This window comes from Penaeus chinensis, chromosome 29 (assembly GCF_019202785.1).
Source record: "Penaeus chinensis breed Huanghai No. 1 chromosome 29, ASM1920278v2, whole genome shotgun sequence".
NCBI classification, from domain to species: domain Eukaryota; kingdom Metazoa; phylum Arthropoda; class Malacostraca; order Decapoda; family Penaeidae; genus Penaeus; species Penaeus chinensis.
The window spans coordinates 2039812-2049811 of NC_061847.1; the positions used below are offsets into that span (position 1 = coordinate 2039812).

The 10000-nt window shown below is 33.9% G+C and overlaps 1 protein-coding gene across 4 annotated transcripts in view; it reads right to left on the reverse strand.

The window, feature by feature from the left end:
* LOC125040654 (protein cycle-like) overlaps positions 1-10000 on the reverse strand; it is an 18208-nt gene that overhangs the window by 3130 nt on the left and 5078 nt on the right. For 3 of the 4 annotated variants that reach the window (XM_047635322.1, XM_047635323.1, XM_047635320.1), the window contains exons 4-12: positions 7122-7365; positions 3956-4048; positions 3715-3832; positions 3194-3361; positions 1784-1899; positions 1284-1426; positions 956-1094; positions 322-440; positions 79-167 (exon numbers count right to left, since the gene is read on the reverse strand). In XM_047635322.1, the coding sequence (XP_047491278.1) occupies positions 79-167; positions 322-440; positions 956-1094; positions 1284-1426; positions 1784-1899; positions 3194-3361; positions 3715-3832; positions 3956-4048; positions 7122-7365 (1229 nt within the window). The remainder of the gene's footprint in view (positions 1-78; positions 168-321; positions 441-955; positions 1095-1283; positions 1427-1783; positions 1900-3193; positions 3362-3714; positions 3833-3955; positions 4049-7121; positions 7366-10000) is intronic. The other variant, XM_047635321.1, reaches the window with a different exon arrangement.

Here is a 10000-nt window from a genome sequence, read left to right on the forward strand (position 1 = left end):
GTAAGAGTTTTAAGCCAATAAATGGAGGTTTGTGTATTATTTGCTAATCTAATTTCTTATAATACATGAAAAACTTACCTGGAGAGCTCAGGAACTCATTAAAACTATTATACGACTGTGACACTGATTCATTCGCCATGGTGCTCTCCACAAGCCCAGCTTCCGATCTGTTGAATAAAAATTCCATGTATCTTCATCAAACCTGAAAGTTTACCAACACTTTCCAGAAATTTACCTGTAAACTGTCATAAAATATGCCAAAGTAAATCTACTCATTCACAGACCTTGTTTGTCAATGAGCACAAAAAGGCAGTCACTTACGTTACAACACTATTTTTTGATATGATGTACTCGATCTCTTTGGTCCATGGGTTCTTGAAGGTCCTCCAAGAGCTCTGTAATCTCACAAAGGACCCCTCCTTGGTGCGGAACCTGTATACCTGTGGAGGAAAATGATCATCAGAGCTGTGTCTGTTTATCCATTTCAACTAGATTTAACAACATATTCTTAACTATTCATCAAATTCACTTTATAAACCCACTTAGTAAATGTCTAAATGACAAGAATGAGAAAATGGAAGAACTCCATAGGTCTTGTTAATAAATTCATATATTCTCTTCACTTCAATATCTACCCTAAACAATGTTTATCTTTTCTCTTCATTTCAATATCCACTCATTCTGTTATCAATAGTTTCTTTATCAAAAGCCATTCCTAAATAAAAATATACTTTATAAACCACAATCAGTACATTTATGTAATAATTGACACACACTTTCATCTTAGCTTTTAACTTCATAGTCCCATGACTGAAGAAATAGGAAAATATGCAGAGCAGATGAACTGACTGTTCTTAATTATATTCTACATTTACTGTTAAGATCATGAGGTGTGTAAATTCAAAATCAATACATTAGCCATAAAACCCAACATAAAAACGCATCTTTAACATACCTGGGTACTGCAACTCTCCGTACTCTGCAATGTTGCCCGGTGAGTTTCTGCCAGGAACGGAATGTCATCCTGATGGAAGTATTCATACATGCTTGACCCGAGGAGTTCCTGTGGCAGCCACCCTAAGAGTAATGATGCCCTGGAAAAATGAAAGGCGTAAGTGCCAAAGATGATAAAAGCAAAACATGAATTTACAAATTAAATCCTATGGAAGATAAATTCTAAGACTACAACAGGAAAGCATACAAAATAAAGCACATAATCAATCCCTATCTTTATTACATGAATATATCACACTAAACACACTCATTTTTAGAGTATGCCATACTTCTGATCAATGAAGACAAATTTCCCATCATTGGTGTGTTTGGAGATGAATTCAATTGGTTCTGTTGGTGCAGCACGACCGAGCCTTGATGTCTCGCGAGTACTAGAGGCCAACAGAGGGGGGTGAACGCGGCCAACTGCAACCTACAGAGAGTTCATGAATTAGGTCAGAATTTTTTGTCTTTGTCTTTTATCTTCTCCTTTTTCATTTCTCCTTTTTATGTCTTCTGATTATGATGTAGACATTATTTGTTATAAGTAAAATATTCAGGAAGTCAATTTCCTTTCATATTTTTGGGTACCATTATTATCTTCTAATTAAATTTTCTATTTTTTTTATATTATCATTATTGAATTTGAATCACACATCAACACAGTTACTTATATTATGTAAATATTCACACAAAATGGAAAAAGAATAAGAAAGAAAAAATCAAGAAAGAAACAAATTAGAACAATAACCAACAAAAGAAGGACAGAACGACCACACAAGACTCATACCAGGCAGGAGAGATTGCACGAGTCAGAATCACTTTCCGAGTCCTCTTCCAAGGGGTCTTTGGTGGGAGCCCAGGATTTCAGGTAGCCCGTGAAGTGAATCACACTATATTTCTTGTCTGGAAAGAAATTAATAAAATGTAGAGGAAAAAATATCTAAAAAAGAAAAACAATTTTTGACTCATTCTTGTACAGAGAGAAATTACTATAACATCCTCAACAACAACAAGAAAGATGGTCTTCACTCTTATTTTCTTGCAAACAAACATATTGCCAACATATAAGCATTTTCATTCATAATAGAAAGATGGCTGTGATAACCTTTTCAACTCTGTCCTCACTGACACTTTTTGTATTTAAAATGTGACAATGACATAAATATTAAAACTTCCTTTAGTGAAACTTGAAAAATCTATCCTTTTTTTACAGTAAGGAGGACAGGCAAACTAAGAGTTTACAGATCATAGAGGTTAAACAATAATATAAATGAAAGATTCTGTCAGTATTAAAGATCTATACAATTTAGAAAGAAAGAAAATCATTGATGCTTAAACCCACAATTGCAGAATTCAAAACTGGCTAGTGATGAACATTGCACGATTATTGGCACACATTGTCAGTTTCCCCATTTGTGCCCCACTCTTTCAGTATTTCAAGTATAACATTGGCCACTTGGTCATTCAGAGCTGACACTTGTAATTAATTACTTGAAAAAATGTAATGTTCCCTTCAACTTAGGTACCAGTATCTACTTGTGACACTAAAACAAATCATGACACCACAATTGGAGAAAAACAAACCAATATGCAGGGTATGCCATATCATTTTGCGTGTGATCTGCAACTTGGTCTACTGTAGCCAATGAACGAAATCCACATTCAAGGGGCTAAATTTAAAATGTCAGAATGCTAATCAAACCATATATGCCACACAAAACCTAAGTATCTTTAACCTAACATAAATTATCAATAATTGATAAGTGTTATATTTAATTATCATAAGAAGTACAATGCATACAATTTTGTGTCAATGTTCCTTTCATCACAGATATTAACAGTACCAATAAAGGAATATATGTCCAACTGCCTCGACGGGTAAGTTAAATTCTACAAAAAATTGAAGGCTAGGAATCGCTGTCCAATGAAGTATAAGTCACAGTCAGCTTTGAATATCAATTTTAGAGAGGAAAAAAAAAAAAAAAGAGAGAAAAAAAAAATACGAAACTTCTGCAAAGAGGAATATAGTAGCTGCAAAGAGGGGATAAAATACAAGCAACAAAATCATCATAATACTTGTACAAAAATCTACAAATGCACTTTTGCTATTTAAGGGGGAGGTGAAAAAAAACAGAACCAATAACATAATATATTCGCCAGTCATGTAACAGTGCCACAAAATAGCTCTGAGCCGTACCTGAGTTTTGCGACTTGGATTTCTTCTTTTGGCAGCCGGTGGAGGAGTCGGCCTCCTCTTTCATGACCGGTGCGGATTTACACCTCATGCGGCAGAAAAACGCACGTCTTGATCCTGGACATAGTCTGGTCAATCCCTGAGGTACATCGGTCTTTACAGGAAGGAGAGCTACAAGAAAAATGTAAATTAATATAATGAATAATGAATATATTAGAAAGTTGGACTTACAACTAGAAAATCATAATGCCTTTAGGTAAAGAGAAACCAGTTTTCAGCCTAATCACTAAGATTAAGAAAAAATGCTCGACAAATCGTAGACTTGCAGTACATAAGAAATAATTTATGATACTTTTTATCTTTCATTTCATTAACCTTCACATATATGCAAGATTTTTATCAGTTATCTATCTATCTGTTATAATTCTTATCTAAAAGTCAATACATACATATTACTAGCAAAATCTAACACAAGAAAAACCTATTTTCTAATCCACCGTTCACAAAGTCAAATTTTCACTCACTTTTCGCATCGACAAGCCTCTCGCGACGACTGATATCTGAGCATGAAAGTTGTTCTTTCACTTTCGTTAAGTCTTTTGGATGCAGTATATCAAACCAGCTCGTCCCTAACAGCTCACTCTGTAACAAATATAAATTATTCACTGGGAACCTTAAAAGTTACCTATTGCAAAAAAAAAATATATACCTCGTTTCTCTGTATCCAATCATTCACAAGGAAAAGAGACCTAAAAAAACACTTACCTGCGTATAGTGTAGTGTCTGATAGACGGATTCCGACACGTACAATATCCGCCCTCTATCACACCCCACAACAAATAGGAAACCGTCAGCTGCCTGCAAAACCACCATATTTGTTATACACTTGCACATTTTCCTTGTTATTTTATACAAATTTAACAATGTCTCTAACAAAACTGATTCAAGTAACTAATCAATGCATAAGCAAGGTTTTCAAACTCAGAATGTTTTTATTAGTAAAAAGCTAATAAGACAAAATAAATAATAATGTTATTACTTCTGAAACATAAAATATAATATATACACACTCAAAATTCTTCTGTATTAATTTCAGTTATAGAAAAGCACAGAAATAACTATGCCAAAACCAGGGGAATGAATACTGTGAAAGGGATAAAAATTGGAAAAACAAATGTCTACATAATCCTAAAATATCCCACACTGACATAACTGTAATGTGTATGACCTTTTCTTTTTATACTGCTTCATCTATGATCATTATCATTTAATTTGACATTAGCAATAGCTATTGTTCTAAATCAATTAACAAGAATGAAATACTCTTTCCCACTATAAAACACAGCTTAACCCAATGCCGACGGGTATGACGTGCACCTACGTGCTATGCCCACTGTGAGTATTTGTTTGATTGTTTTTACACATAGATGGCTACACTTGTACTAATCCACCAATGAGCCAGTTACGAGTACTGCCTGTCTCGCCGGTTTACCCTTTTCTTTGATTTACGAAAATATCTTACGTTATCATATTTTGCTGTTACTGATGTTTATAACATTATAGTAATTATAATGTCTATAATAAAAATAACACCATCGATATTCATAGCACTAGTAAAAAATATGTTTTTCCCGCCAATTCAAATCACCCAACGTCATAAGTTCTACTAATTGACTTCTTTATGGTTAAGCACTAGCAGAGCCATCTATAAGCAGAGACATTTCACAAAAATATAGAAAATGAGCACAGCATTTCCCCCATTTTTTTATTCATTTTTTGGCGGCAGTGGGTGAAATAAATAAAACTCTTTAAATACTTTAATATTTTTTTAACAAAGCAAACATATTAATCATCAATGCAACACATGTTGCTGTTAACTTTCCCACCAAGACTACTCAAATATTTTCTAGAATTAGATGTTCGAAAAAAAAAAAAAAAAAAAAGGAAAAATATCTGAATCCAAATAAATGTACATACAGACCCTACACTACTGAAAGTTGTCAAGAGGATTTATAAAAAAAATACAAAAAGAGAAAAATTCTAAAAAAAAAAAATTTGTTCCTCTAGATATGTAGATTACTAGACACCTCAACAGCAAAAAATATTACCCATTTTTTATCAACCTACTCTATTTCATCTTAATAAAAAAAAAATAACGTGATAGTATGCGAAAATATATACATTTTAGAAGACAATAGACATCCTACACAGCTGCTACAAAATGTAACTCCTTTTTCCATGACATAACCTATGAATAATAAAACCAAGTAAATCATACAACTGAACAGACGCACTTACAAGCTCACCCACATCACATCCACAGCACTCCCACACCATTCCGCCCACACTCACCCTATGCTTCATTCACCTAAAAGCCACAGTAAGAGACCGAGTTGGTTCATGTACAATATCCAAACTGCTATCAATTTCTTCACACAAAACATGTCCATAGTTTAAATTGGAACAGTGCTTCTGGATGATGTTAAAAGTTGGGAGCCTAACAATTTTTACAGTTTTAAGGCATTGGCATCTTAGCTAATATTGTATCCAATGCTCTTTCTTTCACACTTCCTAAACTTGAAAATTTTGCCTAAAATAACTTTTCCATGTTTTTTTGTTTGGTCTTCTCCACTCAACATGGCAATCTTATTAACTAACATGACACTTATTCTTCCAGTTTCATGTGGATCATATATGCCTCTTTCTATCTCTGCATATGCTTTGAGGTTCCCAGACTACTGATTGCAAACCATTGACTTAGACAGCAATAAGGACCTTATGCTGTGACTGAAAGTACGGTATAATGTTTAGGGTTTGACAGGTCAACCATCCAACTACAAACCTATGCATTCAAAAAGCAAATACAATCGGACAGGAACTCTATAAGAGGACAATAAAACAAGGGTTTGGCTTAATGAAGCACAATGCAAAGAGCTAACTAATTATCCAATATTCTTACAGATCTCCCTGCAGCTGTCTTCCCTATCTGTATTGGTCAATGCACATCTTAAACCCACTGGCAACACAATAGCACATCATGGTGAATATTCATAAACAGCAGGTTACACTTTATCACATCATAGTCTACATCTTGGTTACTGGGATACCAAAAACTTTACTTGTTATTACTGGGTTAAGTCATGAAACCCACTATTAGCTAAAAAAAAATTACAAACTTTAAAATATCTTATAATGTATCTACAACTGTTTAAATATGCCACAGTTCCCAAGAAGCAGTATCATTACTTCAACAAAACGGGATTACTTCTTCATTAGCACCCACAAAGACAACTTTTTTATTATGGATATCTATTTTGTAAACAAAAAAGGCAATAATTGAAAAATAAATAAATCAATAAACTGAGAAAGCTTTTTCACTACCAAAGTCCATAGTGACCCCCGTAACATATCATATACATAGGATATAGAGCCTTAAGTCACCACTTAATAGGGAGGTCATAAATACATGCATACACATACAACAGCATATATGGTGCTAACAGATGCACCCCCCCTCACCACATTCACACACACACACACAAGCTAAAGTAATAAAGAAAGAGTCAAACAACTTTTTCTAAATAGCATAATGGAACACACAATCTAGCACAACCCTTAAAAAAAAGTTATAATAAAAAACCTAACAGGATAAAAACACACATACACACATACACACACACACACACACACACACAAACAAACACACACACACACACACACACACACACACACACACACACACACACACACACACACACACACACGCACACACATACACGCACACATACACGCACACACACACACGCACACACACACACGCACACACACACAAACACACACAAACACACACACAAACACACACACAAACACATACACAAACACGCATCCAACACCTATCATAACCACAGAGTAAATAAACAATCATATCTACCTGCAGTATCAGATTCTTGAGCTCGTCGTCGGAGAGGAAAGCGGGCTTGTAGTGTCCCTCAGTGTAAGAGTTGAGAGAACCCCGTAGCATCTTCATGTGTTGAACGGCCATGCGCAGCACTGTGAGCTTGTCAAGCTTTCTAGAGGTGCACACGGGGATAATGCTGCTCAGTTCCATGATGTACGTGTTCATCTTGTCACGGCGGCGCTTTTCAATCTCACTATGGTTTTGTCTGTTGGGAGACCTACGAATAAAGTTCTCCTTGTTACAACAATAGCATGGCACTGCTACTTTTCTCGATTTACTTTTTCAATTTAGGGAATACGACACAATACGGCAAGATCTATTCAAAGTTACCCAAATTTTGAACGGAAAGGTTTTGAAATAAGCAAACCTACCCCATTTATTGCTTCCACATGGCTTCAGATTATAACTATTAAACCCGAGCATACAAATATAACTACCTATTCATTAATTTCAATATAATATTAAAAGTACATAAATTAATAAGTTATAATAAAAACTCTCAAGTTTTCAGAGAGGGAGCACATGACCCTATATGAATCTCCTGAAAAATCTATTTCTTAAAATGCAAAATGAACCCTTATATTTTTTTATGCAATCAACACCTCACAATACCCTGCCCTCCTTTTTATTCCTAAGCCGATAATTATGGATAACTTTTTTTTTCAGTTTTTTGATAAAACTAATGCCTTCCTTTGACCACAAAGCATAAAGATTTTCCGCACAACACTATTCTTTCTCACTATCATTTCCATATTCTCTGCAATAATTTCTTCACGTCACTTCCTCTACATCCTTCTCTTTTTTTCAATATTTTCTCATTTTGAAAATGGATGCAATCACATAATATACCATAATAATAATAATAATAATAATAATAATAATAATAATAATAATAATAATAATAATAATAATAAATATCATTAATGTTACTGAATTATTGATAAAACAAAATATGAATATTCATGATTCTTAATGCTTCAAACACTGCAGCACATAAATCATAATGCAATACTTTGAACTGTCTATGTCAAAACACAGGAATTAAACTTACGAGTAAAAATCATGAATGGAACCACTAGCCAATAAGGTGAAAAAATAAAACACTATACAGGCATTTACGTGTTACTAATACAGCCATTTTTTTTTCCTGTGCCTAAGAATTCGAAGATATTGCTATGTCCTTTGACCAATGACATTGCATAAGAATTTACAACTATTACATTAAGATTCTACAGCATAATATCCAGAATCATTTTAATATATTTTCCCCCTTTTTTCTTTAATTACTGAACAAACTGACTATGAAATTAATTCACGTAAAAAAGATATTTTCATTATCTACCCTGATTGAGTCATGACAGAATATTGTATCAAACCTTAATTTTTGTTTAACAGTTTTCTTTAAAAGATAATTTATCAAACTCTAACACACTTATTTAACATTATGTTTACTGAGCTACACATCATCAGTTCCTGCCTGATAAATGCCGTGCCAATTCATCTCATAAATAGTCACAGACATCATGAAAAAAGTGAAGCTTGACTGCAAATTCAAATCATTTTAGATAATTATTTAATGCACATTCCAGGTTTCCAAATTGAAAAGAATCACTCTTTATCATCTGACTTCTTTTCTCAAAATGACTTCTGCCAAATACTTTTTAAAGGCAGAACAAAGAACTTGCGTACAATGCAGGAAAAAAAAAATTAGGAAGAAAAACATTCAACTACTTAACTCCATGCAACCAGGATGGCATGTTCATACAAGTCATCCCCAATGTGAGTTTCATTTCTTAATTGTCTTTACACACGGATGGCTCCACAAGTACTAAGTCAATACTGAGCCTGTTACTAGTACTACATATATCACCTATTTACCCCTTTTCCTTTTCATATACATTTTTTTTTTTATCTTATATTACTATTAGTAATGTCACTAACATCATAGGAATTATACTGTCTATGATAATAGGAACAGCATTAATATTGATGGCATAAAAAAAAAAAAAAAATGCAAGGAAAGGTGAAATCACATGAAATCACAAGAACTACTAATTGACTCCTTGGTGGCCGAACATTTGCCAAACCATCTATGTGCAAGGACGTTACACAAAACAAGACTACAGTAAACACTATATTTTCCCGGCAATATGGGATTAATATACAGAAGAAAAAAATTTGAACACTGCTACAAAACAACTGAAAAATTTAACAATCTTAATCAATATATTAACATGCAAATTGGCAAATTAAAATTAATTCTAAAATAGCTACAGGAGGATATGAGTATCAAATTTTGGCCACTTCTTAGCCTGCACCCACACTGGCAGCAAGATAGCTTGGGTCAATCAGGAGCGAGTTAACTGATAACTTTTCTCACTTGAGTTTTGGGGTTCAAGCACTTACTCAATAACGATAAATAACAATTACTGAACACAATGCCTGCTCAGTTTACTCATAAAAAAAAAGAAGGATATTCAATGAGGATACAGAAGCGAAACAGCTCCCACCCCCTGTCCACACTTGCTTACTGCCAGTGCAAACACAGCCTTATAGCAGATGTATTTCATTCATAAACCCGATTCACTACAGTTAAATAATTAACCCAATACCACCGGGACCAAGTATTGTCCACTGTAGTTGTTTGTGAATCGTCTTTACAAACTGACGGTGCCAAAAGTGCTCAGCCACCAAGGAGACCGTACCTGATTTCCCCTTTGATTAATATTGATGCTGTTATCATCATTATTGAAAATACAATCAGAAATGAATTTAAAAAAAAGAAAAAAAAGGGACAAAGCTGAAAACTAAAAGGATTACATGACTTTAAATGCAAGATTCTACGTCCACCA